The sequence below is a fragment of the Lontra canadensis genome, unplaced genomic scaffold, assembly GCF_010015895.1.
Source record: "Lontra canadensis isolate GAN:19392208 unplaced genomic scaffold, GSC_riverotter_1.0 scaffold120, whole genome shotgun sequence".
In the NCBI taxonomy this organism is placed as follows: Eukaryota; Metazoa; Chordata; class Mammalia; order Carnivora; family Mustelidae; genus Lontra; species Lontra canadensis.
In genome coordinates this window covers 1,704,026-1,731,694 of record NW_022631114.1, presented here as the reverse complement: position 1 = coordinate 1,731,694, position 27,669 = coordinate 1,704,026, and the positions used below count along the sequence as shown (strand labels likewise).

Here is a 27,669-nt window from a genome sequence, read left to right as displayed (position 1 = left end):
AGCTTTTTACACTCAACTCTGAGTCATTTTGATTTATTTTTTATGTATGGTGTGATGTAAGGGTTCAACTGCATTCTTTGGCAAGTGGATATCCAGTTGTCCCGGCATTATTTGTTGAAAAGACTGTCCTTTCCCCCACTGAATGGTCTTGGCACTCTCGTGGAAAGTCAATTGACCACAGATGTACAAATTTATTCCTGGACTCTCAAGTCTACTCTATTAATCTATCTGTCCACCCTTGTACCTGTAACACATTGTTTTGTAGCAACACTGTAACCTTACAGTAAGTTTCGAAATTGGGAAGTGTGAGTCCTCCAACTTCTGTTTCTAAAAATTGTTCTGGCTATTTCAGGGTCCCTTGAAATTTCACAGGAATTTTAGGAAACTTGTCTTTTTACATAAAAAAGGCAGTTGTAATTTTTGACAGGAATTAATTGAATCTGTAGACCAACCAGAGGAATACCACATTCTTAAGTCTTTAAATTGCTGAACATGGGATGTCTTTGCATTTATTTGTCTTCTTTCAATGATGTTTCTCTTTTTTGGTGTTCATGTTTTCCACTTCTAGCTCATCGAGGCTAATCTGTTAGCATACAGTAGTTTATAGAATGCTCTTGTAATCCTTTTATTTATGTAAGGTTCATAGTAATGTCTTCACTTTTATTTGTGATTATAGTAATTTTTCTTCTCTCATTTTTTTCTTGGTCATTCAAGATAAAGATTTGTCAATGTTATTGATATTTTCAAAGAACCTTTTTTTTGTGTGTCACCTATTCTCCCTATTGTTTATCTACTCTCTATTTCATTTGTTCCCACGCTAATCTTTATCATTCTCTGTTGTCTGTTTGCTCTGGGTTTACTTTGTTTTTCTTTTTCTACTCATTTAAGGTGGAAGGTTAGGTGAATGATTTGAGATTTTTCTTATTTTTTTAATGTAAATATTTATAGGTCTGAATTTCCCTCTGATCACTGCTTTTGCTACATCCCATAAATTTTGATATGTTATGTTTCCATTTTCTTCCATCAAAAAATATATATTTTTTAAATTTTCTCTTGTCACTTCCTCCTTGACCCATTGGTTGTTTGAGATTGTTTTATTTGACACATATTTGGGGATTTTCCAAGTTTCCTCTTGCTGTTGATTTATAATTTCATTCCATTGTGGTTGGAGAACATATGTTGTACAATTTCAATCCTTTTACATTTACTGAGGTTTGTTTTATGGTCTAGCACTGGTTCTATCATGGAGAAGAGTCCATGTGTCCTTGACAGGAAAGTCTTTTCAAAAACTTTTTCCTGAAAAATACTCTGTTAGGTGGATATAAAGTGTGGTACCTGGAGAAAGTATTTTCAAGCCACATATCCCACAAAGTACTAGTATCTAGAATATATAAAGAACTCTCAAAACTCAACAGTTAAAAAAAAACAAAACTAGAAAACAAGCACAAGACTTAAACAAGCAGTTCCCTGAAGAGATTATACCAATGGCAAACATGCTCAGTAGAAGATGTTCAACACTGTAAGTCATTAAGGAAATATAAACGAAAACCACTATGAGAGATCAGTGTACACCTGTCAGAATGGCTAAAAGTAAGAATAGTAAAAACACCTGCCAAAGATCTGGTGAGACTGGATTTTTCATACATTGCTAGGGGGGAGGTAAAATGGCATACAGCTCCCCTAAGAAAGTTTGGCAGTTTCTTAAAACACTATCATATGACAATTGCAGTCCTAGGCAATTATCCCAGAGAAGTGAAAACTTGTGTTCACTCGAAATGTCCATAGCAGCTATATTCATTATAGCCCCAAACTGAAAACACCACAGATGTCTGTCCTTCAACAGGTGAGTTGTTTGATAAAGAGACTGTGGTATATCCATACACTCGGTGTTAAAAAGGGGAAACTATTGACACATACAATGATTTGGATGATGTGCATTGAACTATGGGGAGTGAAAACAACTAATCCAGGGCATGGGTGGCTCAGGCGGTTAAGTGGCCAGCTCTTGATTTGGGCTCAGGTCAGGATCTCAGGGTCTTGAGATCGAGCCCCACGTTCAAGTTCAGAGGGAAGTCTGCTTGAGATTCTCTTCCCTCTCCCTCTGCCCTCCCCGCTCTGTCTCTCCCTCTCTCTCTCTCTGTCTCCCTCTCTTTCTCTCACACTTCTCTCTCAAATAAATAAATAAGTCTTTAAAAAAAAAAACAACAGCTAATCCCACAAGGATAAATACTGTATGATTCCAGTCATATAACATTCTTGAAATGACAAGATTACAGAGTTGGAAAATGGATTAGTAGTTGATAGGAGTGTTCTGGAATTGAGTCCCACATCAGGCTCTCTGCTCAGCAGGGAGTCTGCTTCCCTCCACCCCCCCCTCTCTGCCTGCTTCTCTGCCTACTTGTGATGTCTGTCTGTCAAATAAATAAATAAAATCTTTTTTAAAAAAATAGTTGATAGGAATTAAGAAGGTAGTAGCAGCAACAAGGACGAGCATGAGCTTATGAGAGGAACAACATGAGAGATCTTTGTGATGGTAGAAAAGCTCTGTATCTTGAATTTATCAACATCAATATTCTGATTGTGACAGTTTTGCAAGATGTTAACATCTGTAAACTGGGTGAAGGTTATACAGGAGATCCCTCTGTATTATTTCTTTCAACTGTACATGAATCAATAAAGAGAAAGACCCTACATTTTTTTTTTAAATAAAAAAATGTCATAGCTAACAGCAGGCCTGAATTCAGTTACTGTAATAATAATCCATTCATGTGCAATTTTCATTTCTGATCCAAACTCGCTTACATTTCCAATTAAGATCGCTTCTCCCATTTCAGCCAGAAGAATTCAAGATTATCCAACATTTCAAATACAGGACATGAAATCCAACTACTCATTCACTGGAAGGTCATAAATATTTAGGGGGTGAAAAGTGTTTCTTCTCTTTCTGCAAACGCAACTAATAAAAACAGTAATAAAAACATTCGTGTTGCATGCAGTTGGGCAAAGGGTCAACCAAAGGGAGACTTGAATAAAGAAAGATGCAGAGGATTATAATGGATTCATAAAAATTAAATTATCAAGGAGGTGCTGGTTTTTCCCCAGGTTTAACACGCTTGATTGAAGGTTTTGACTTCTGGGTGCTATATCCTTCTGGTAGCAAGAAGTCTGATGTCATTTATGCAACAGTGTTTTAGAGTTGCGGGCAAAATTTCTCCTGGGAATGAAGACACACGGAGTTTGTTTTGTTTTGTTTAGTTTTCATTAGGGACCAGTGGAATGCACAGGATTTGGATGAAGATGAGCCCCCTGCCCAGAAAAAAGGACATGGTCATCCTTGGCAACGAGCAGTCCCATCTGTGCAGGGGCGCACGCAGCCCTATGACTTCCCTGAGGTCCTCCCGCTGGCTTGGCTGCTTGTGTCAGGAGAGGCAGCAACATGAGAAGACACCCTCTCTCAACACGCAGCCATGAGCACACGGAGTCGTTTTTGTCACCGAGGGATGCAGCACTTAATAAAAGCCCGCCCGCGCGCTCACCGCTGAGATGGACTTCACTTTTCCTTTGCCGTTCTCGTCCCTTCCAGATCATGACACGGTCCTCTGCTCACGTTCCATACCCCCAACACTGAAACTGGAATTTTAAGCGAATACAACTGGATTTCTGTTTCTAACTTGGTTAATGACTTATTAACCTGTGTGAGGGGGGTAAAGGGGAGCATCGTTTGATTCTTCTGATCCCCTGGTGTCTCAGTGCATACAATGGCAACTAAACATTGCACAGGACTTGAGGTAGGAAATTAAAATGCAGAGCTGCACCGGTGACCACCAACCGACGCAAAATGAAACAAAGAATCCCTTTAACCTTGTGATGGGCCAGTCACCCCAGGGAACGATGAGAGAACAGAAAAGCCTCTTGATATCCCTGCATCAGTATATTCGGGTATGGATTTTTCTGTAACGGGGAAAAAGGAATAGTCAAGTTTACCCTGAAAATGTTTTCCATATTGATTTTTTGAATACTGAAATAGTTTGTGTCCTGTCTTGGCTCCGGGAGCTCAAGGACAACACCGAGCACATAAAATCGTTCATTCCTCTCTCCCAGGTGTCCTGCATTTGCCCCAGCCTTTCCCCAAGTTATTTTTTAAAATTTATTACTGAAGTACAGTTGACCCACAATGTTATTTTGGTTTCAGGTAGACGACACGGGGATTCGACAATGCTCTACATTACACAGTGCTCCCCACACAGCATTATTACAATATTATTAACTTACTGACTATATTCCTGTACTTATGACTAAATGCTGTACTTTAAATCCCGGCAACTTATTTATTTTATCACTGGATGTTTGTATCTGTGAATTCCCTTCGCCTCTTTCACCCCTCCCCCCGCCATCTACCTCTTTTCTGGAAAACCCCAGTTTGTTTTCTGCATTTATGAGACTGTATTTTTTTTATTTGCTCATTTGTTTTGCTGTTTAGAGTGCACGTATAAGTGAAATCATATGATAGTTCTCTTTCTCTGACTTATTTCACTTAGCATAATACCCTCTAGGCCCATCCATGTCATTGCGAGCAGCAAGAGTCCATTCTTCTTTATGGCTGAGTAATATTCCATGATATGTATTTAGATCTAGACATATTAAGTAGAATATATATCTTCTTTATCCATTCATATATGAAAAGACACTTGGGTTGCTTCCATATCTATTATAATAACTATTATAAATAACACTGTAAACATAAGGGTGCACAAATCTCTTCAATATAGTGCCAAAACAGGTTCTTTAGCAATGGTAAGAAAACCTTCTCCCTGCTGGCTGTGCTTTACCCATGATAACTCTACACAGAATGCTAGTATTCTATCATTTTGGACTGCTCTTAAAAACTGCTTTTTAAAAACTTCATTTCTTACCCAATTTACTTTAAAACCCATTAAGAACTTTCTCTCCTTCCTCTTCCCCAAACTTCAAAGTATATCTCTCTCCAAAGCCTTCCCTGACACTAGGAAATAAAGTTTCCGCTCTCTAACCTCTAAAACGAAGTCCTTTCTTCAATGTAACATAAGAAGGCATCACAAATGGAAAAGGAATGTGATACATTAAATTAGCCTTGTTTTTATCAGATAATAGATTTTTTTTTCCTAATTCTCCTGCATGTGATTATTTTTCCGTCATTGGTCATTTTTCATCTAACTATCTTGAAGGCGAGCATCAATCTACTTAAATGTTTACAAAGAGAAGCAAACATAGCAATCCAGACACGACAAAGTGTCATAAACCCTGTGAGTAGTGATGATGACAGAATGTTCCCAAAGGGACAAGAAAAAAAAAAAAAAAAGAAAGAAAGAAAGAGTATGGCTTCCATGTCCACATAATGTACTAATTTCATTAATCAGTTGATACCACTGTGTACCAGGAAGCAGCAACCATATGTGAAGTCTGGGCCAGGTCTCTTGGCTCTCAGTAAAGAAGGATTAAAGTCAGTCATGGAAATATGCCCTGGAAACAAGACTAAAGGAGCCCCGCCTGATCACTAGAAGGCTAAGAAATGAGTTCCTACCTAGAGCCTCAAATGCACACATTCCCCGCGGCCCAAAGCGGCCGCCCACAGCCGACTCCATCGTCACAGGGAGAATGGGCAAATGACCATGGCCGGCAACATCCATTTTGAGCACTGGCCGATCACAGGAAAGACCTAAAGTGCTCGAGGTTCTTGGGTTCTTGGGGATTAAACTTCCATTAGACAGAGGTCTTGATCTACACAATAAACCCCCTGCACTACTGTATATGCGATCCAATGCAATAAAAGAGTTTGCAGATTTAATGTGGATTTAAGAGCTATTTCCTGCCTTCCTTTGTTTGGAAGAAATCAGCCCGATCTCCAACACTTCCCTAAAAGCTGGAGAAGGACGCCCCTGCCCTCACTTGCTGCAGTGAAAAGGGTTCTGCTCCATGCTGTTATTGACTTACACTCCCCCGAAACCATCCATCAACCTGACTCGGTCACAAAGCCTCCCTCCTGCGTGACCTTGAAGTGTAGAGTCAGCAGCCCCAGACAGCCGGGGAGCAGGTGGGCATGTTGGACTCCTTCCTGCAGGCACATGGTCAACTTCACTACTCTGCACTTTTCAAATTCCTTAACCGCTCAGCAAAATGTAACAGGACCCTGAGCAAAATCATGCAACACAGCATAACGAATAATAAGCTTGAACCGAGGCTACTTGAGAAATTCATTGCCCTGGAGTTCCTCAAAAGCGTCATCCTTCTGGAATATATTTGCATAATAGCTCATCGCCACACCTGAAGTGTCAAACCTTACCCCTGGGTATGAGCGTGAGAGCTTTCTCAACCGTCAGCAAAACAGCACGATGGGGCCGAGTTCGTCATTTAGTTTCTCAGACACAACAGCTTTCAGACACAGACCAGAAATTCTGGTTGAGAAAAATGTGAGGCAGAGAAGGGATGTGAAAAACGAGCATCAGACACGGGGCACGTGAGCCATGGAACCAGGAAAGGCTCAAAACTCCCCAGCTGCCCCTCGGTCCTGGAGGCACCCCAGGGGACGCCCCAAACCTTCTCTGGCTTCAAGCCTAGTTAGAACCACAGCGTTCTGGCGATAAAGGTCTGACCTTCATGCTGTCACTCCCCCAAAATAGAAGGCCGAGAGGAAGAATCCCTTCGATAAAAGCCTTCCCTTGCTTTTATGATTGATTTCAAGTGGCAGAAAACCCAACTGGAAGTGACTTAAGCAAAATATGGAATTGGCTGGCTTACGCAGCCCAAAGCTCCACCAGGCCCAGCGGGACCCCAGGGTCGAGGGTGCGTCATCAGAAATCAGTCTCCGCGTCCCGTGCCCTGCATTCCTCTGTGTTTGCTGAATTCTCAGGCCAGTCTCGCTTTGTGGGGGTGAGAAGGCTGCCAGAGGCCTTAGGCCTGCACCCCCCCACCACCACCGAGGCTAGGGGAAAGAGAGGGTCAGCCTGACCGGCACAGCTCCCTGCCCCCGGGACCCCAGAACTCACTGGGGCCAGTTGAAACAACAGATCTCTGGGACTCTGGGGTGAACTGTCTTTCCATTGCCTGGGGCCTTTGGCCACCATGTCACTTGCTTGTCTGTTTCTTACCTGAGGCCTAAAGTCCGGAGACTTTATGCGGAGATTGTATGCAGAGCTAAGTTCAGAGGGAAGAGAAACCTGAGGTCGGCCCAGCACGGCTGCACGTTCTCGATCAGCCCCAAGTCCCAGCCGTTTGGCTGCGCTTCATGGACACTGGACTCTTGAGCAATTTGGCTTCTCTGTCGGCCTTGACATTTTCCTTTTACCATCCATGACTAAGAACGTTCCCTGCTCGTATCTCTTTACTTCTTTCCTTCTGGGAAGTTTAGGACGTGGTCCATATTCCTACCCTGGCTGCCCCGGGAGTCCCGTACCCACTGTTTCCCCGGACGTGACCCTGCGCTGGCTGAGCAGTGTTAGCCCCAAACATGTCTCTGTCATCAGTCTCACAGGGATTCCTAAGCATTTTTAAATCTCTTAAAATTCTCGAATTTATATGTGCATCCAGACAAGCCTGCATTGTCCTTTCTGTGGAAGGAGATTCCCGAAGACCTACCCTGAGCTCCTGGGGGAACTGAGGGCCTGTGTTCATGCCTTTCACAGTTATCTGGCGTTACTGAACAGCCTGGAAAATGAAGGGCAAGTGATGGCCTCCAAGAGGAATTTTTCAGATCAGCCATTTAAAAAGAAAATTGGCATCTTGAATGAGTTCGACCCCCTTTCTGGGCCTGAGATTTGATTCAGGACTGCAGGTGGTAACTCGGTGCCCAGGAAGGGCCCGGAAGCTGCATTTCTGCTCTGATCTCATGGCTCCAGTCCTGGAAAGGGGGCTCACGGTGGTCGGGGATCACAGATTTCCCCGTGTGGGAGAGCCCACGCTCACACCTCCCGGCTCGGGCTCTGGAGCTGCTGAGAGCCCGCTGGGCAAATGACCAGGGCCCGGGACGGAGGCAGCCCTGCTGAGAGCCAACGGCCAGACCCCCCGGACTGAAAGAAGCCACTTCTGGAGTCAGGCCCTCTCAGGGAAGGGACCTCGGGGCCTGGGTGGCACTGCCTGTCCAACCAGCCCGGCTCCTCCTCTGAGCAGGGGGTTTGTGATGGCCCCTTTCCAGTCCCAAGTGAACCCTCTAACGGATGTTCACTGAATCGCCTATAGTGTGGGAGGCATTTGAGAGGTTTGGGGACAACACGGAGAGCGTTCAAACTTGGACTCACACCAGACCTGGTTTAAAGTCTTGGCTCAGCCACCGACTTGTCCTGTGACCTTGGGCAAGTCATTTAACTTCCCGAGTCTCCCTTTTCTGATCTGTGAAATGAGAAAAATGAAATTTGACTTCCGAAATGGGTATACGGGCAAGAATGCATAGACTTGGGGAGGTGCACAGCTGTCCAGTAAATACAAAATGAGGACTAGTGCTGCACTACTCCACCACCCGCATAACCGCCAGTAGTAATGCCTGGGAGCCCAACACACGCCTAGGCATGGCTCCAAGTCTAACAGCCCTAAGATGTCTGAAAAAGGAGCCTCAAGGCTTTTATCGCAGTATGTCCAGGCACTTTGTAAACATATCCAAATAAATTGTGGGGTAGCTTAATTGCAAGCTGAGATATGTAAATCCTACCCTGCATAATTGCAAATTTTAATTATAGTGCTCCATTTTACTATTAACCCATAAGCCGAATAAGCTTGCTGCTTTGCATTTGAGAAAAAAATTGCCTTTTGAGAAACCCCATGCTTTGCACAAAGATCTTACAAACCATGCTTAAAATAGCTCAGTGGGTAGAGAGCATCCAGAAAAATCTTCCCCATGGTGAAAAGGTAAAAAATAAAATGCGTGTTGAGAACTTCTTTCTTTGACTGCCTTGCCCAAGTCAAGCACACATGGCCTTGAGCATCCTCAGTAAGAAACCATGCGTGAGACAGAGATGCTGGTGGGTCTGCAGAGAGTGCAAGGGAGGGGCTGGAGAGATGATGAACGAACGCTGTCATTGAAAAGGACCTCTATGGGGGTGCCTGGGTGGCTCAGTGGGTTAAGTGTCCACGTTTAGTTCAGGTCATGATCCCAGGGTCCTGGGATCAAGCCCCACATTGGGCTCCCTGCTCAGCGGGGAGCCGGCTTCTCCCTCTCTTCCCCACCCGTGCTCCCTGTCACTCTCTCTGTCTCTCAAACAATTAAAATCTTAATTAAAAAAAAATAAATAAAAGAAGGAAAGAAAGAAATGGACCTCTATGGGCTGGAATATGAAAGCCAATGATGGATCAAGAGTTGGTAAAGGAAATGTAAATTTCTTTTCTTTTTTTTTTGAGATTTCATTTATTTATTTGAAAGAGAGAACAAGTAAGCACAAGCATGCAGAGGCAGAGGAAGAAGAAGAAAGAGAGTCACCGCTAAGCAGGGGCTCGATCCCAGGACTCTGGAGTCATCACCAGACAAAGGCACACACCTAAACGACTGAGCCACCCAGATGCCCCGGAAGTGTAAATTCCTGATTTTCACTAAACCGCACACATAAGATTGGCATGATGAAGGCCTGGCTTGGCACCACTTTAGTAAAATAATTGAGAGGTTTTAGATTTTAGAAGGCAAAAATGAGAGCAGAAAATGTCTGGCTCACAAGAGGTCACATCTGTTGGGACCTGAGTAGACGGCATCTGGAATAGGCTAGAGGGGAGGGTTAGAGGTCGTCCAGCAGACCTCTGGATGAGGGCAGTGAGGCTTGCCCAGGTCTGCACCATTTAAAACACAGGTAGGGGGGACATCTGGGTGGTTCAATCGTTAAGCCCCTGCCTTGGGCTCAGGTCATGATCCCAGGGTCCTGGGTTTGAGTCCTGCATCAGGCTCCCTGCTCCTCGGGAAGCCTGCTTCTCCCTCTCCCACTCCCCCTGCTTGTGTTCTTGCTCTTGCTATCTCTCTCTCTGTCAAATAAATAAAATCTTAAAACACACACACACACACACACACACACAGAGGTAGGAAGGGCTGTTGAGCCTGAGAGAGAGGGCAGTGAGGGAAGAGCGCTGTCTTCCAAGCAGTGAAGGGTGGGATACGCAGGAGGCACGAGGATGCTGGTTGCTCTGGCAACAGCAGGTGCATCCAGGTGACTGTAGCATCCAGGTGGGGACACAAGGAACAGATCCCGCACAGGGGAAAGCCCGCAGCTATGGCAGACGAGGCTCACCCAGGGCTGCCTAAGAAGGTACAGGGGCTGCTCCGCCCAGAGCAGAAGAGGCTGGAGGACTCCCTTCCATGAGCAGCACGAGGGGGATTCTGTAACTCCAAGGGCCCGTGCTAGCCTTGCTTCTGTATTCCAAACCCACGACAGCACTGGGAAGTAACACAGTAAGATTCACAGGAGCCCACAGAGACCAGTTGAAATATTTTGATCATATAGTCTGTCTTTTGATAAACCACAAAATAGTGATGCTTTAGAGATGTTTTTCAACTCGGGCAACTCTGCTGCTCAAAGGCTCTGTGACAGGGTAAGACGTCAAAAGAAACACAGTGCTTAAAGGCGAAGACAAATATTTAAGGGGCATGTGACAGCATGCTGTCTGTGGACTTGAGGTCACATGGTCTACATGTGTGTCTTTTCACCGGTTGGTACGATGGTGCTCTGCCATTTCAGAAAGGAATTCTGATAGGCTGCAAGGACTTATAAAATATGTCTCGACGTAACTGAATTAAAAGTCTAATGAGAGAAGATAGAAATATAGGGAAGGGGAACAAAATGGGACAGGATTAAAGATACAATCGCTGCACATAGAAACGACCTGCGCATTTACCACAGTGAACCATGTCTTGTTCGGTATCTGTGACTTCTGGAGGGGTGGAGAGCCAGCCACCCCATTTCACAGATGAGTTAACCGAGGCTCACAGACTTACTAGACTGGGACCAAGGACATGGAATAGAGCTGGATGTTTCTGCAGACCAATCTCAAAGAGTGACTCCTCTTAGTTAAAGCCTAGCACGGTGCCCTCACGTAGATGCCTAGTGCTCATTTGTGGAGGATGATGCCCAGAATGATTTAACATTTTATTTCTAAAGACTTTATTCATCTGAGAGAGATGGAGAGAGCACACACCAGGGTGGGTGCAGGGAGGCAGAACAAGAAGGAGAGGAATAAGCAGATTCTCTGCTGAGTGCAGAGCCGGACACAGGGCTCAATCCTGGGATCCCGGGATCATGACCTGAGCTGAAGGCAGACGCTTAACCAACTGTAACCAACTGATCCACCCAGATGCCCCTGACTTAACCTTTTTTTTTTTTTTTAAGATTTTATTTATTTATTTGCGAGACAGAGATCACAAGTAGGCAGAGCTGCAGACAGAGAGAGAGGAAGGGAAGCAGGCTCCCCGCTGAGCAGAGAACCCCATGCGGGACTCGATCCCAGGACCCCGAGATCATGACCCGAGCCGAAGGCAAAGGCGTAACCCACTGAGCCACCGAGGCGCCCCTGATTTAACATTTAAAACCAATCTGGAGGGCGCCTGGGTGGCTCAGTGGGTTACGCCTTTGCCTTCGGCTCGGGTCATGATCTCGGGGTCCTGGGATCGAGTCCCGCATGGGGTTCTCTGCTCAGCGGGGAGCCTGCTTCCCTCTCTCTCTCTCTCTCTCTGCCCGCCTCTCCATCTACTTGTGATCTCTCTCTGTCAAATAAATAAATAAAATCTTTATAAAAAAAATAATAAATAAATAAAACCAATCTGGAGAATGTGATAGAAATGTAACGGCCACAAAAGCCACACTTGCCTTTCAGGTGGTTGTTCTATGCGTCTCCTCACAGTGATGGTGTTTAACATCTTATACAAGACTTCTGATCTATCCAAACAAACTCATTATTAATGGAACTTTTCATTCATTAGGACTAAAAATAGTCAACTTCTTTAGGACCAAGATATTTGCCGGGATAACCAAAACACGAATCAATATTTCTAGCCTAAACATTTGTCTCATGGTAATGACAAAGTTTGGTTATTTAGTGATTGTTTATATGCAAGGAGAAGGGTGATATATCATAATATCGGAATGTTTCTATCATACGGGAATTTATACACACAAGGCACATTACAATTTATAAATTACAGTGCATTTGTTGCCGTTGTCTGTAATTTAAGTGGAGACCCCAGGCAGAGCTCATCAGCACAGATTTTTAAGACCTTATTACTTGACAGAACATCAGTGTAACAGGAAACTTCCTAACGCTGGCAAATGAGACCCAGGTGAAGATCTCCTTTACCTTTGACACACTGTCGCGGGACTCGATTCGTTTAAGAACTAGAGAACACCTACTATGCGCATAGCCTCTCAGCGGCACAAGATGAAAAGGAAACAGGTCTAGACTTGGCGATAAGTATTGTCTCTGCCAATCCTGGGTAGAATTTGCTGATGGCCACAGGCTGATTCATCTTCCAAAGATGGCTACTGTAATACCTCTCAACTCAAAGGCCTCCTGAAACTAACCCCCTTTGAGTCCATCAAGACGTGGAATCTGGGTGGGTGTGGGTGGATGGGAATTGGAGAGGTCCCAGGGCGGGAAGGGCACTTAGGTGGAGGACACAGCCCAAGGCAAGGCTTGGGATGAAAAAGCCACAAAGTGTGAGGTGTGTCAGAATGTTTTGGGTAATAAGCTGGAAATTGAGATTAAAACTGAGGAGGGTCTAGACCTGTGCCGTACATCGTGGTAGTCTCTAGACACATGTGGCTATTGAAATTTAATTCATTATAATTAAATAGAAGAAGTAAAAATTCAGGAGATGACTGGGGGCTTCAGTCCATTATGTGTCTGACTCCTGATTTTGGATCAGGTCGTGATCTCTGGATTGTGAGATCAAGCCCCGCATCAGGCTCCTGGCTGGGCAAGGAACCTGCTTGAGATTCCCTCTCTCCCTGTCCCTCTGCTCCTCCCCTCCCCGGGCTCTCTCTCTCTAACAGAAAACAAACAAACAAACAAACAAAAGTAAAAATTCAGTTCCTCAGTCACATTGGCCCCATTTCAAATGGTCATTAGCCACACCTGGGCGGTAGGGCCGCCATATTGGACGGTGCAGGTGCACAGCATTCCCAGCACTGCAGAGCTCCTTACTTGACAGGGCTGGACCAGGTGGTATTCTTCTCCTCAGGCAGCTACGAGCCACCACAGGCCTCTGGGGCAGCATGGAACCTGGTGCTCTATGTGCAGATCTGACCAGAGTGCAGGGGAGTCAGGAGGGCAGAGGACACATGTGTGTCCCAGGGAGAAGCAGTGTTGGGGAACAGGAAGCCTGTGGATTTCAAGATAGCCCAGGTGGGGGGAAACAGACCGGCCTGGAAATCACCAGGAGGCTGGTGATTTACTTATCAGTTCCTTAGGGTACTGAAATGGTTTCATGGGGCACCTGTGGCTCAGTCGATGAGGTGTCTGCCTTCGGCTCAGGTCGCGATCCCAGGGACCTGGGATCGAGTCCCACATTGGGCTCCCTGCTCAGCGGGGAGGCTGCTTCTCCCTCTCCTCTGCCCTTCCCCTGCTTGTGCTCTCTCTTTCTCTCAAATAAATACATAAAAATCTTAAAAAATTTTTTTTTTAAGTATAAAATGGTTTCATTGGTGCTGGGCTCACTGGAGACTTGCAGGAACAAAGTCAGCTTTCAAAGGGCTGAGAGAAAGCCTGGAGGACTGGGAGGGCTGGCAAGCGAGGCAGCAGGGGTGGAGAGGGAGAGGAGGCCCAGGAGAGGGGATTGTGAGTGCAAGGGCCACAGCCCAGGCTGGGGGTGGCATGCCGAGGTACCCTCTGGCAGCATGTGCACCCCCCAACTCCAGAGGAAGAAGATCTCTGACCGGCCTTTGAAAGCGAGGAGACGCGTAGTAACCAAGCCCACAGATTCGAAGACCCAGTAACCAAGTGCTCCCTTGTAGGCAGTGGGATGGCCACGGAGATGCGGGACAGCCACAGATGCTCTCCAGCCAGAAACCAGGCAGGCAGTCATTACCATTTGAAATAAAAAACAACAGTTTAAGATAATCAGAATGAGCTTTCCAGAGCCTTTACAGGGATCCAGATGAGATTTCCTGCCATTTCCTCTCCTGATACCTCCTCTTACTGTCCATAATTCCATCACTGATCTTTTAAGCAGCTGGGCACGGGGCTCCGTGTTCTGATGTCCCACAAGGTGACCAGCCTGGGTTTTGCATCAGGAATTTTTTCCCCAGCAGCACTGAACATTTTCCCCAACTTGGCGCCTTCAGAGAGACCTCGTAAAAGCTGGACAGCCTTCCACACACCTGCAGACCCCGCCCCACCCACAGCCAGGCCGAGGGAAGGCAGACCCCTCCCACACGTAACAGCGCTCAACCGAGTTAGCAGCAGCTCACGACAGAGTCAACTATTTGTGACACAGAGTAAGGAAATGGGGACCCTGCTCTAGAGGCCCATACACGCAAGGAGCCCCCAGAAGCCGACGGTTCAAGAACCAGACTGAAACCTGCAAGTGAAGAAACTGAGCAAACACGGATGTCCAGGAGCACCTTGCTCCCCACACGGGTTAGGAGATCACCTGGCACTTAAACTCCCCCAGAGCTTGTCCCCGCCCCCTTCCTGGCAGGGACCCTTAAAGCTCTGTCCAGCTCAGTGGGGATGCATCTTGCTTATGTCAGATTCCAGGCCAGAAAAACTGGCTCTTAATTTATCTGAGACTAGGAGACAAAAAGGAAATCTCTTGTAGCAACGATCAAGTTGAAACAAATCTTGCGCTTTCCTGCATGGTTAAGAGCAAAGGCATTGCGGGGTCCTCTTAGTGACAAGTGTAAATGCTGTTTTCAGAGCTCCAAAAAGATACCCCAACTTGTCTTTCCCTAAGGAAACTGAAAGTAACAAGCCCGTGCCTGTCATTTTCTTTTACTCTCTGGCTCTGTAAATACGCACGGTTTCTCCTTAAACACACACAAAAGAGGACTCGTGCTTCTGTGCAAAATTTCACACAGGTACTCATTGTACTGCAAAAATCCCACCTTTCTTGAATATGAGGAACATGCCAGAGGGTCTAACCACCGAGTCCTGGTCCCCCAGCCCTGGCCCCACAGGGACTTCTAAGCACAGCAGAGAAGGATCATAACAGCGCAGGCTCGCATGGGGCTCTATGTATATGAACCCATTTTCTCTTCACAGCAAGTCTGTGAAGTAGGTCCCCTCATTTTGCCCCCATTTTACCGGAGAGAGAGAGACCTGAGGTCACCAGTGTTAGGTAGTAGAGGTGAGACATGAGCCCAGGTGGGCAGGCGCCCCAGGCTGAGTTTTAATTACTCCCTCCTACTGCCCGTCCCCCAAGGGTGTGATTTTATGGTCGCAGGAATCCTCTAAGGGGAGAAACAGAAACCACAGACCTCCTACGTTAGTGGTGTCTTGTACAGGACATCAAGAGCGCACCGTCAAGTGCCTGAGTCATGCAAAATGTCGTGTCAATAATACCGTGGAGGGTGGACCAGAGTTTATGGGGCTCAGCGCAGGTATGGCTATAAGTTAGGGGAGGGGTTCTGGAATAGTCCTTCTCCTCTGCCCCAGCTGAAGATGGACCGGCTCACCAGTGTTCTCCTCCACCACCTGTCCGCAGCGCCTTCCACTCACTCCCCCAAGCCCTCAGGAGTTCTGGAAAATTAGTTGGTGGAACATGACTCCGCCTTCACGCCTTCCCTTCAGAAGTAGGCGCCCCCACTGCATCACTGTTTGCTGGAGGAGGTTTGTGACTGGCCGGGCCACGTTGTCAAGAAAAGACATAAATAACTTCTGCAAGTTGAACGCTCTGGAACACCTGGTGTTCTCCGGCGTGTCGAGCTGTGAAGCGCGCACACTTGCACGCGACACGCACACTCAGGATGCTCACGGAAGGTACAGCCGAGAGGGGGCATGTGCCATCCAGGGGCAATCCCCGCCGGGGGCTCCCTCAACCTTTCTGAGGGCAAATGCCAATACTCAGCAGAGGGAACTCATTTTTCCTGCGCGACCAGCGAAACCCAGGCCGGTACCCGATTGTAGAGCTGCGATCAGACCCGTTCGGTTCCGAGCCCCGAAGCCCCCCTACCCCGATCCCACCCCCAGTGCTGAGCGATGAACGGAGGAAGCCCCCTAGGGGACACACTCAGCCCCCAGCCGCCGGCGAGGCATGAAGGCTGAGCTTTGAGACGGAGGGTCAAGGAGCATCAGGACGCACGAATTTCAGCAAAGCACGTTAGCATCAACTTTAGGATCTTACTTGTAGTTTTTCTCCCAGAATTTCACTGGCCTGACATAGGAGGTGATGAAAATGACACTCCCGAGGAATGGACTCAGTGGGGTAGAGAAGATGGAGGTGATTATCGTCTGAAAGAAAAGCATGGCGGAATCTGAGAATTCTGAGTTAAGGCAAAAATAAAAACCCCAAAAAACAAAAAACACCACTTTTTTCAGTGTTATTATGTATCGAAATATTATTTCAGATTTTGACTTGTTTATAGGAAAGCTGTTTTCTCGCCAAGGAAAGAAAAGATGGCATGTACGTGATCTCTCTGTGTACTGAGTCAGGGATATAAAACTTTCAGTAGGATCCTGCCAGGTCTCACTTCGCCAGCATCAAAACCAAATGATTCTCATAAAAATCCCAGCGGTCTCAGGGTGATTTATGGCAAAGATGTAATTTCTAAGATTTGAAAAGAACAGTCTCTTTTTACTAGGGTATCATTAGTGAAGCAAACCGCACTGTGCTACATTTGCTAAAGTATTAAGTAGCTTTATAAATAATTAAAATTAAATTACACGTTTTAGAAGAAATAAATACCATTCTGTGAGACGGTAGCATCTCTGTTTCTCAAAGACTCTCCTCCCACTATTCAAAAAAGTATGTTCTTTATGATACGTTGAACACTGATGGCTCGAGTCATGTATGCTGTATAAGCTAGAACTGTAGACACATGAACTCACGGCATGTTACACGCTGCATGGGTTTCTCACTTACTGGTGGGACTCACTCTGACACACCCTGGTTGATCAGAAACATAACTGTCCAACATTAAAATCAGTGCTGCTGCCATACTTGGATGAAGACCAATGAATTAATCTCTAGAAATCTGAGGAAGGTGCCCCGAGGGCTTGTCCCTCCCCAGTCTCTCTCCATCAGTGGAGAACTGCTCCTAGCTGCCAATCCCACATGTCCCTGTGGTGCAGGGGTGACAGTGAGACCCATGGTTGAGGTGGCGGAGGCCAACAAGGTGCCAGACTGTCTAGGGCTTATGTAGGCACCTTGTTCCTTGTCCCTTGTCCCTGCAGGTGGGGGCTCAGAGCGTCCCTCTACCGGTCTGATTCTGATCTCCTACTGGGCTGATCTTCCCACCTGGAAGAGGGCTTTCTCTCGGCTGCACAAACGGAGGTCTTCTTTCTTTAGCCTGTGTTCCGAAGGTTCTGGCACAAAGTAAGAAAGGAATGCCTGACACAGACAGTTAGACTCTATGTGTCACTGCCCATCAGGACATAGAAGTGACCCAGGCATCCAGATGCTTTCATTCCCTCTCAGCCACGTGCTGGCAAAGGGGTGGCCGTGGGGACCTCACCACCCGTTTATAGATAAATCCAGAAAAGGAGAGCCTTGTGTGGTTGCGGGCACATCCCCAGGTATTTTCAAAGACTTTAGCTCAGAGTTTTGCTTCCGGAATAACTGTATCTTTATTTTATTCCTTTCAACTTGCTATTTCCTTCTAAGCAACTCCAGGAGGGAATTGACACGTCCACCATTAATAATCCATTCTGGTGCTGATTTGTTTGGGTATCAAAAAGATCTCTATGGTGCGACGGTCTACATCCAATCCCTTTTATTTTGACCTGGGTTCACACACAGAGCTACAGAACAACGAGCTGCTGTGAGATCTGTCACCGCCATCAGTTTTCTCTTCATCAGAAAGCTGAAAATACCAAAATACCGGGTCACAAAACGTACCAAATAAACCATGACCCTTGTCTCCGGAAGAAAAGGGACCTGCACAGCGGATGTCATGGAGTAAAGGTACTGAAAAAAATGTGAGGAGGCAGAGCCACGGGAGGGATTTCTCTGATGGGAGGAGGGCTCAGGGTGGGAGGGTGGCGGTGTTGCAGAAAAACCAGGACAAAGCCCCACAGAGCTGGGGCTGGGCAGCCTCCCAGAGAGGCTGGCCCTGCTCTTCTAGATGATTCTACGTACTTCCCCCAAGAGTATGTCGTCCATTTCTCAAACGCCAGACGCAATGAGCCAGAAGCTACGTCAGGAAAGCCATGTGAAGCTGCAAATGAAGTTCAATGTGGTAGGAAAGGAAACACAGTTCAACAGGTCCGAGGTAGGGCAGACGTGGATAGGTGGCCTCAGAGGTTGTTTTATTTAGGGGGAGATCGATAAAGAAATGCAGCACGTTCGGGCCAGATATGAAAGCCTGTGGCTATAGCTGCTTGGGCAACACCAGGAAATGGGGACTCCAATGACAGCCCAAGCAGGGAGCCCTCTTGGTTTCTTTCCCACGGGGACAGGGTGACTCCGTCAAAAGCTTGCCGTAGTGTACAGTTAAAATGAAAACATCTACGTCAGTCCTTGAAGTTAGAAACAAATCATCCGAAACTCGAAATGATATTCCAAAGAGAAATTCCTCAGGCTTCCCAGTACACACGTCTAACAGAAATGATCTGGCTGTGCCTGCGTAACTACTAGGAGACAGTGGTCTTGCACGGTCTGTACACGTAGTTAAAGAGGGAGCGTTCGCGTCCCTCCCTGGAGGTTACCAGCTCAGACACTAAGAGAGGCTACCAGGGGAGAGATGTGCTAGTACTGGAAAAAGCAATTTACTAAACAGTGCCCCGCTGGCCTGAACGCTAATTCACTTCCAAAATAGAGCAAATTAGTCCCTTCCTGATGCCAGGATTGAACCCACAGCTTCTTAATAGAGTGATAAAATAATTAACATTTCAGAATTAGTCAAGATCCAGGCCTGGCGCTTAGGAACCTCAGGGCTTGGTCTTGACAGCACACGGTTTTCTAAACGATTTCTCTCATTGTATTCGGAATGGTACAACATTGGCTTCCAGATAACCTGTATCTATCCTTTACAACTAGTCAAGGATGGGAAGGTGTCCTGGGATAAAGGGGAGGGGGTGACAGGTCCTGTCAGCTGTCACAAGACTGCAGTCCTCAGGCTCTGAGGTCACTTGGAAGGCTCTGTATCTTAGGGGGAGTGTGGACGTCACTATCAGGAGCAGGTTTAGGAACAAAAGCACAGGGACCCATCGAGCGTTCTCAAACAGAGCCACCAAAGGCCCAATGAAATCTACATCTCAGATGTTCAATTTCTTGAGAACGAGTCCGCCCAACAAGAAAACACTTAGATTTAACAAGCGCCGTGTGCCATGTGACGTAGACACTAACGCCGTTTTTATTCTTAGAGATGTTAAGCACCAGATACAAAGTGCTTGTGCGCGAACCCTCAGCACACCAAAGGTCAGGTAATTGAATGTTATGGCTCCCAGAAGGGTCCTAACTCAGCTGCGGAACCACAAGGAGTAATTAGCATCGCTGAACTCACCTCACGAGGCAAAAACAGGCACAAGAAATGCTACAGATCTGCGTGGGACTGAAGTTAGGATAAAACTGGGATTTAAAACTTCGAGTTTCACATTCTTTGTGCAGCTCCTCGACCACAAATTTGCGTCACCCCATAGTTCTCATTCAGTAAACGGGCTTTCAACTCTAGGTAGGATGTCTGAGACGCACTTCAGAAATAAATATCACCTCTCTTTGAGCTCGCTGTCTTTGTTTTAAAGGGCTCTTTAGAAAAACCAAAATTACTGGTATTGTAGAAAATGATTGCAGTTCCAGGGAAAAAGTGGCGGAGGAGCTCGCTCACAGTTAGCAGTTTTTTCCTTCCTTAGCTTGTTCTGCCAAATAACCTTGAAACATTTCAGAAATATCAATGCAGGTCTAAGAATAGGAGTACAGAACACCGTGCGTTGTAAGGCCAGCTCCTGGTATGCTTGAAAGATGCTTGGAGAAGGGCATTGTTAAAAGCCTAGAATATATTATCCTTTAACGATTACCACACATATGTTTCCCTGCCTGTTCACGAAGTTCAGGTCCCGGAGACTGCTCGTGAGTTGTCTTAATGAGCCCTGTATGGACATTGTATGGAAGGAAGTCCTAGAACTGGGGGTCACACACGCCAGAGGGTAAGGATCCCGGGCAGGCTTTTGAAGATGAACACTCCAGGATCCACGCCCTGAAACATGATTTTAGAATTATGTGCTGGCTCAGGGATTTCGTTATTTAACAAGCTCCTTCAGGGACTCTGAAATAAGTAATTCCCGAAACGCATCGTGGAAAGCACACATTTAGAAAGTGTAAATGAGGTGGGAAGGAAAACCTTTGAGGGCAAATTTGAGGCCTGAGTCTAGGATATTTTTGTCTAATCTCTCTCTCTTCAAGAGTATTTTTTCTTTTTATTAATCTCTCTCTCCTTACGCACACACCCTACATAAAATTTCGCTATCTGTGTCAAAGGGATCTCTCCGAGGAGGGTCTCAAGATTGTTTTGAAGTAAATAAAAACTAATTATCATTATGGAAACACTTAAAAGCAGACAAAGCAACCAAATGAATGTACGAATGGTAAAACTAGGCTTCTCGGCTAAGAGCAGCTACAAAACGAAACCGTCTATTAGTTCTCTCATCTTTAGAAGACTTCGGGTAATTCTATGTGTATCTAATTCTGAGTTTTGAATATTACTCAAGTATGTGATTACCAAGCTCTATCCTTGATGCTGTTAGATAATCTATAATAGTACATCAGAGCCATCAGCCCTATCCACCTGTGTTTAATAATAGCAGATCGAATTACACTATTTTGCACTGAGTCACCTGAACCATTTAAGCAGTAACTTTCCATTTAAAAGACAGGATAACCTTAATGCAGATCCGGGTGTGGGAAATGGAAGAATAAGAGAAAAATAAACTAATCCTGGTGAGGCATTAGGAAGCAGGAGGAGTTCAAAATTAAGCAATGACTTTGAAAACTAAGTGGCCTAAGGGGAATCTGAAGTGCCTCCCCGGGTCCCCGTTAAAATGTAATCTTAAAGTCTTGCAAATCTTTTCATTGCCAAGGCTTCTGGAAAGCTCGCATCCTTAAACTGCGACTCCCGGCTCACTGATGAAAACGGAAGCACAAAGGATACGAGGGACGGCAAAGAGCTGAGCAAACACGTGAAATGAAGACCCCCAGGCCATCTGCCACGGAGCCACGTAGGTCAGGACGAACTGCACCTTGTGAAGCAGGTCCTCGAGCTGAAAGCAGAAGGAAAATATTCATCAGGGAAGACAACTGACACCCAGGGTGGTGGCCGAGTCAAGGTCACTTACAGCAGGGAGGGGGTGGCCAAGCCATTGCTCTCCCTCTTGCTCTTACCGTCCCTTGTCCTACAGGCAAGGCAGCCATATTGGGAAATGTTAAAACAGCAGCAAGATGATCTGAGGGGTTCCCGTCCCCAAGTTAATGACTCCAGCCAATGGGTGCATCTCTTGCCTCTCTTGGAGGACCGCTCACAGTTTGCTCTTCCCGTCTTCGGATTCGGGCTTTTAGGGGAGAGTCATGTAGAAACCCGTCATCATGGCCACTGTTCAACTTAGAGCCCTTTGGCAGCTCTTGACCAGGAAAAGAGCTCTGTGCCATCGAAATGCCAGGTACAAGGCGTTTCAGAAAGCCAAGCTGAGCTACCGAAGCTGCTGCGTTCGCTCCACGAGGCGGACAAGAATGGGTGAGCTGGGCTGGGGCCCTCTGCTCTGTGCTACACAGAGACTGATGACCCCTGATGCGGAAACCACAGCTGTCGCTTCCACGTGCAGTGAGCATCCTACCACCACCTTCCCCGGATTCCACGTACACACACTCGCTATGCCTCCTGGAAACTTCCAGCACGACATGTTTGCTCCTAGACTGGTGAGCATGCCGGGTCATAAAATACATTCCTCAAGGCCAGCATGTGAAAAGAGAAGAACAAATGCAATTCTTTCTTTCTTTTTTTAAGATTTTATTTATTTATTTGTCAGAGAGAGAGCACAAGCAGGGGGGAGCAGCAGGCAGAGGGAGAAGCAAGCAGAGGGAGAAGCAGGCTCCCTGCTGAGCAAGGAGCCCAATGCGGGACTCGATCCCAGGACCCTGGGATCATGACCCGAGCTGAAAGCAGATGCTTAACTGACTGAGCCACCCAGGCGTCCCCAAATGGAATTCTTAATTAGGCCAACAGGTGTTAAACACAGGACAACAGAATACCACCGTGAAAAGAAGACAAAGATTGGGAAGCAGGGCCATTAAGGAAAGGTTCACATGGGGTGCCTGGGTGGCTCAGTGGGTTAAAGCCTCTGCATTCGGCTCAGGTCATGATCTCAGGGTCCTGGGATTGAGCCCCGCATCGGGCTCTCTGCTCAGCGGGGAGCCTGCTTCCTCCTCTCCCTCTGCCTGCCTCTCTGCCTACTTGTGATCTCTGTCTGTCAAATAAATAAATAAAATCTTAAACAAACAAAAAGAGTAGGAGTCTGGGAAAGAAACACAGACGTCTGGTTCTTGCTGGTAACTTTTCACTTTCTTCACTCCTGCTCACATGCATTGGCCTCAGAGGGCTGAGTGCAACTGGCTTCCAAGTTCTTTTAGAAAGGCCACTTTAGTTCTACCTGGGGTCGGTTCAAGCTTCCTGAATCCATTCTGGATGGGACTGTCAGCTCCCAGTGCCTTAGACAGTCTACCAGTTGAGAGGATGGTAGTTTATCCTGTTACGTCCGCTCAAGGTCGCATCTCTTAGGCTCAAAGACCAAAACAGTCTTCTCCGTACCACCTGATTTTTCCACCAGTCAGCAGGTGACTTGTACAGACTGAGAGAGACAATCCTAACACAGACTCAAACCCTTGACTCACTTCTCTTAAGACCAAGTATTTTCTTTAAAGGCCAATATCATTTCCTTTCATGCCCGCCATGAACCCAACGAGAAAAGGAACGGGCGGATCACCAAAGGGAAGACTCACAATGCGTGACACTGAATTACAACAAAAGCCCAAGTCCTGAGAAGTGATGCCGGGCTCTCGTGCATTCAGTGGCTCAGTGACACCTAACAGAATGCACACAAAATCCCTCTGGATCGGAAACACTCTGGTCACTCCACTGTTAAGTCTAGGTATTCAGAATGAACCTTGTGACTTGTGCCTAGGCGAAAACTATGGGCCCGAACAAGATTCCCATATGTGACGCATGGCTCCCCAAACACTGGACCCGTGAATCAGGGGTTATGGAGAGTTAGTCCTGGAGGATTTTCCATGTATGACTATATCCTGGGAGGCTTTTAAGCCATCTTGTGAAAAGCTGGCAAGTAGGTCAGGCATAGCAACTACAATCAGACAGGAGCCTTAGGGAAAGCCTCATCTGCAAGTTTAAAGCTCTAAGTGAAACGTGGTTGCATTATGATTCAATGAATCTATTACAATTATTTTCTGCTTAGCACCACGAGTGGTATTTACATATAAGCAAAATCAGTCATCAGGCACATGCAGTCTCGTGCTCTAATTGCTGCTGAGACCCCAGGTATCTTTGCTCTTTTCCTGTGCCGATGCCTCGGCTTTTTCATAAACATCATGCAGAATAAAATACAAGTTTTGTGAAAGATTTTCAATCTGAGGCTCAGAAAATAGACGCTGCTGTTCTCACTGAAGAAGCCAGCACTCCTGAATGCCAGTTCTTTGCACATCCAGGATGCCCCCACCGCACAGTAACGTAATCTCCTCCCCAAGCCCACCATAAAAGGGCTACGCTATCTATGTGTCAGGTGTCAACACAGTATGATGTTTAAGAGCATGGGCTTGAGGACAGGCTGCCTGAGCATGAACCCCAGCTGGCATCGGCCACGGGGATGAAACAGTACTTCCTTACAGTGTCATCTGAGAATCAAGTGACATCGTCTTTCTTCAGAACTTAACACTAGCACCTGGCAATTGTAAATGTAATATGAGAATTAGACACACAGACATTGGAACAAGTAGAGGTTGTCTTTTGAGGATGTACTTAGCTCACAATCAGGAAATCCTAGAGCGCCCCCCCCCCCCACTTTAAAACAATGGAAACTTAACCAAGTCTAGGTCCTCCTGGTTTCCAGAGGAGGAAAGAGACTCGGGGGGTGCTGCTGGCTGAGGTCAGAGAGTGAGTCACTGGCCCCTATGAAACCAGTGAGAGAAGTGCCTGCCTGGCAGTAGATATTTCTACCCCCAAACGTTACCACGTCTCCTTGAGGCTAGGAGCCCTTCTTCAAGACAGCAGCAGGAAAACCTGCCTAACATGCAGCACCAGAGGACGGCAAGTTCTCTACTTAGGCCTTCCTGCTGACAGGCAAAGGACAGGGTCCCAACCATGGACATGACAAATGTGGCTGCAGCCACCAGCAGGGACCACTTCTCCATGCGCTCAGGGACGAAGAGCTCTGATCCATCCTGGAACATTGCTTTCAGTGTATATTTCAGTTAATAAAACATGACACCCCCCAACAAGCCTGGAGACATTCAAGTGGTTCTCAGAAAGGCAGGCCTCTTGGTTCCCTGAGTTTCTTGAACACACAGCTCCAAGAAGATAGATACAGCTTACCTAGTCTATTCCTAGAAGTGTGGAGAGGTGCGTTCCAGGTTAAAAAGACCCAGCTTTATATTTTCCCTTCACACTTCGTCCTTCTCTTCAAGAGTGAAATCAAGTGAAAGAATGAAAAATCTGTGGGTATTCAAAAGGTGATGCCTAAGCACAAAAGGAAGGCCTTCCTGTGGACCATCAATGCAAAGTGTGTATGAAAGGGCACTTGGCGTCCTAGTACACCATTGTGTATAAAATCATGAAGCATTTAAGATGAGATTGATTCAGTGGAAATAGCAACATTAACACCTTTCTAGGAAGTGCCACATGCAGCATAATATTGTACCGAAGCACTTTAAATAAAAATCCCACTTAGATGAGCTATGAAAATACATCTCCAAAGACAGTTCAAAGTCTCTGCTGTTATGAAGCTTATCTCACTTCTAACGCTCTGCTTCCAAGATCCTAAATCTCAGCCCTATGACAGTATAATAAACTTCACAAGTTACCCAAGTAGGACTATAGGGAAAACAAAATCATTTGGGCCTTTTCCACTGAAACACTAGGAAAAGAGTAAATAAGGTCACAGTAGAATAATTCTGGCTATTTCCCAAAGAAAGACACCATAAATAGTCTCACTTCCAATTATCCTTTCAGGGAATATCTTTTCCATTAGGTGTGGACAGTGCTGTTATACCTCTGCAACAATTCACAAACTATGTTAAGAATAACATCACTAAATAAAGATGATCCAATGCTTTTCCTTGCCAATACATTCTGAAACAAGATGTGTGCCATCTTTCCTGAGGGGACTCCCTCCCCTGCTGACAAGATAACTCACAATTTATTGGACATTTTGAAACTGAACACTATCTTAGGGAGATGCCCATATGCTATTCCATTTGATTAAAGTGGAATTTTCCTTCCCAATCCCAACCACCACCTTTCCTCCTATGACTCTAACCCTAACCCTTACCATCTCCCAGATTAGGTGTATCACATAACTTTTCTTCCTTCTTTTTTTGCTTTCTGTGGTCAGAATCAGCTGGTTTCCTTCTCAGAAAGATATGCAGCTTGTGATTATGAATGTGTGGCCGTGAGAGGCACGCAGGACTGAAAGGAGTCTCAGAAACTAGCTGCTGAGTCAAAGATGCAGAGTTCGGGATGAGAACACAGAGGGAATAGAGACTCTTGAGTGCTTGGGAAGGAGGTGATGTGAGGAGCAGAAAATTCTTCAAGAAGGAATGGAAAAAGTAAAGCTAGTAACACCTCAAATGTGGAATACCACCTTTTGGGGGAGGGGAAGCACCCTTCTTACAGAATAACAGATAACAGCAAGCATGATAATTAAGTAGGGGGACATTGGCTTTAGAACATAAATATTCTCAAATAAAACCCAAGAAGATGAATTAGAATTTTGTAAGTTAAGTAAACATATTCAGGTCAGGTGGTTACAAGGGGTTAGAAGCCTGAATTTCAGAAGGTCAGTAACAGATTCTACCTCTGTATACAATGTGTGTTGGGATTTTATTAAATAGCACACAGTTTAGCAAAATATCAATGTGCTTCAGGGAGCATGCATGAAGATTACCACCCCACTGCAAAAATAATAGAAATAATCTAAAAGATGGTAGGGACAAAATGTAATTAATAGTTGAAGTCAAAGGAAGGGAAAACTTCCAATAGTCAGAACAAAAAGGGAATTTAAGATGAGAAAGATAGAGGCACCTGGGTGGCTCAGGTGGCTAACATCTGCCTTCAGCTCAGGTCATCATCTTGGGGTCCTACAATGGAGCTCCACATTGTGCTCCCTCCTCAGTGGGGAGGGGCCTGCTTCTCACTCTCCCTCTGCACTCCCCACCCCACTCATGCTCTTTCTCTCAAATAAACAAAATATTTTTAAAAAAATAAAATAAAATGAGAAAAATAAGTCTGAAATGACACTGGAATGACCCTAAGAGGATACAAACATAGATGTGGACTTTAGCAGCCCAGGACATGGATTTAATGGACTTGAAGGGCTGGTGGCCATGCCCACAAAGAAAAAAAAAGTGGATTGGAAAAACCCCACCTACCATTGCTGGGAAAAATCAAAAAACTTTACCTTCTTCCTAATACAGAATAGAATCTGTCATCCATTATACACCAAAACCTTAGCCATCATAATGTAGAAGAGTGGAATTTAAATTTAAACTATTCCAGAAATATAAAAAAGCCAAGTGGCTGTAAATAAAAAGTAGGGGAGGATGACAAAACTATTTTGTAAAAATAAATGCATACACAGTCTTCAAGGATACTTCCACAACCATATTATATAGGTCTCCCACAGATAAAACAACAATCTCCCACTGAAGATTAGTCCACAATGAAAATTATAAACTATGAAAGGAAAATGAGCAAATGAGAAGAAACCAGTAAATTCAACACACAAGACAATTAGCATCCCAAGAATTTTATGTAATACAGTAAATAAAAGAATCTAAATAAATGAGTAAAAAGCTGACATAAAAAGTAAATAATACTAAAAGAGTAACATAATATGAAGAATGAACAAATGGAATTGAAAAAGAAATACCAATTCTAGAAATGAAAAGTGAAGTCATTAAAAAAAAAAAAAAAACCCACAAGAGGTGGTTTCAAAGCAGATTAGTTACAGTAAAACAGAAAGTAGAGAAATAGAAGACCAGAGTAAGTTACCAAGAACACAGCACAGAGAGAGAAAAAGATTTTTTTTTTAATCTGAAAGGCTAAGAAATATATATGACAGAGTAAGAAGACATGACATATGTCCATTTGGAATTCCAGGAAGTATAGAGAGAAAGAGGAGAGAAAATATTTAAGAGCAAATGACTCAGAATTTCCCAGAACTGAGGAAAACATGAGTCCTTGATTGCAGAAGTACATCAAGTCTTGTAAAGGATAAATAAAAAGAATCCACAAAATGCATAACATCAAAATCAAAGAGAAAAATCTTTCTTACAGATTGTACATACAAAAATTTTTTGGA

The 27,669-nt window shown here is 45.4% G+C and overlaps 1 protein-coding gene across 3 annotated transcripts in view; it reads right to left on the bottom strand.

Moving 5' to 3' along the window:
• PCNX2 (pecanex 2) overlaps positions 1-27,669 on the bottom strand; it is a 305,450-nt gene that overhangs the window by 61,975 nt on the left and 215,806 nt on the right. For all 3 annotated transcript variants that reach the window (XM_032841083.1, XM_032841081.1, XM_032841082.1), the window contains exons 22-23: positions 21,240-21,348; positions 16,280-16,409 (exon numbers count right to left, since the gene is read on the bottom strand). In XM_032841083.1, coding sequence (XP_032696974.1) covers positions 16,280-16,409; positions 21,240-21,348 — 239 coding nt within the window. The remainder of the gene's footprint in view (positions 1-16,279; positions 16,410-21,239; positions 21,349-27,669) is intronic.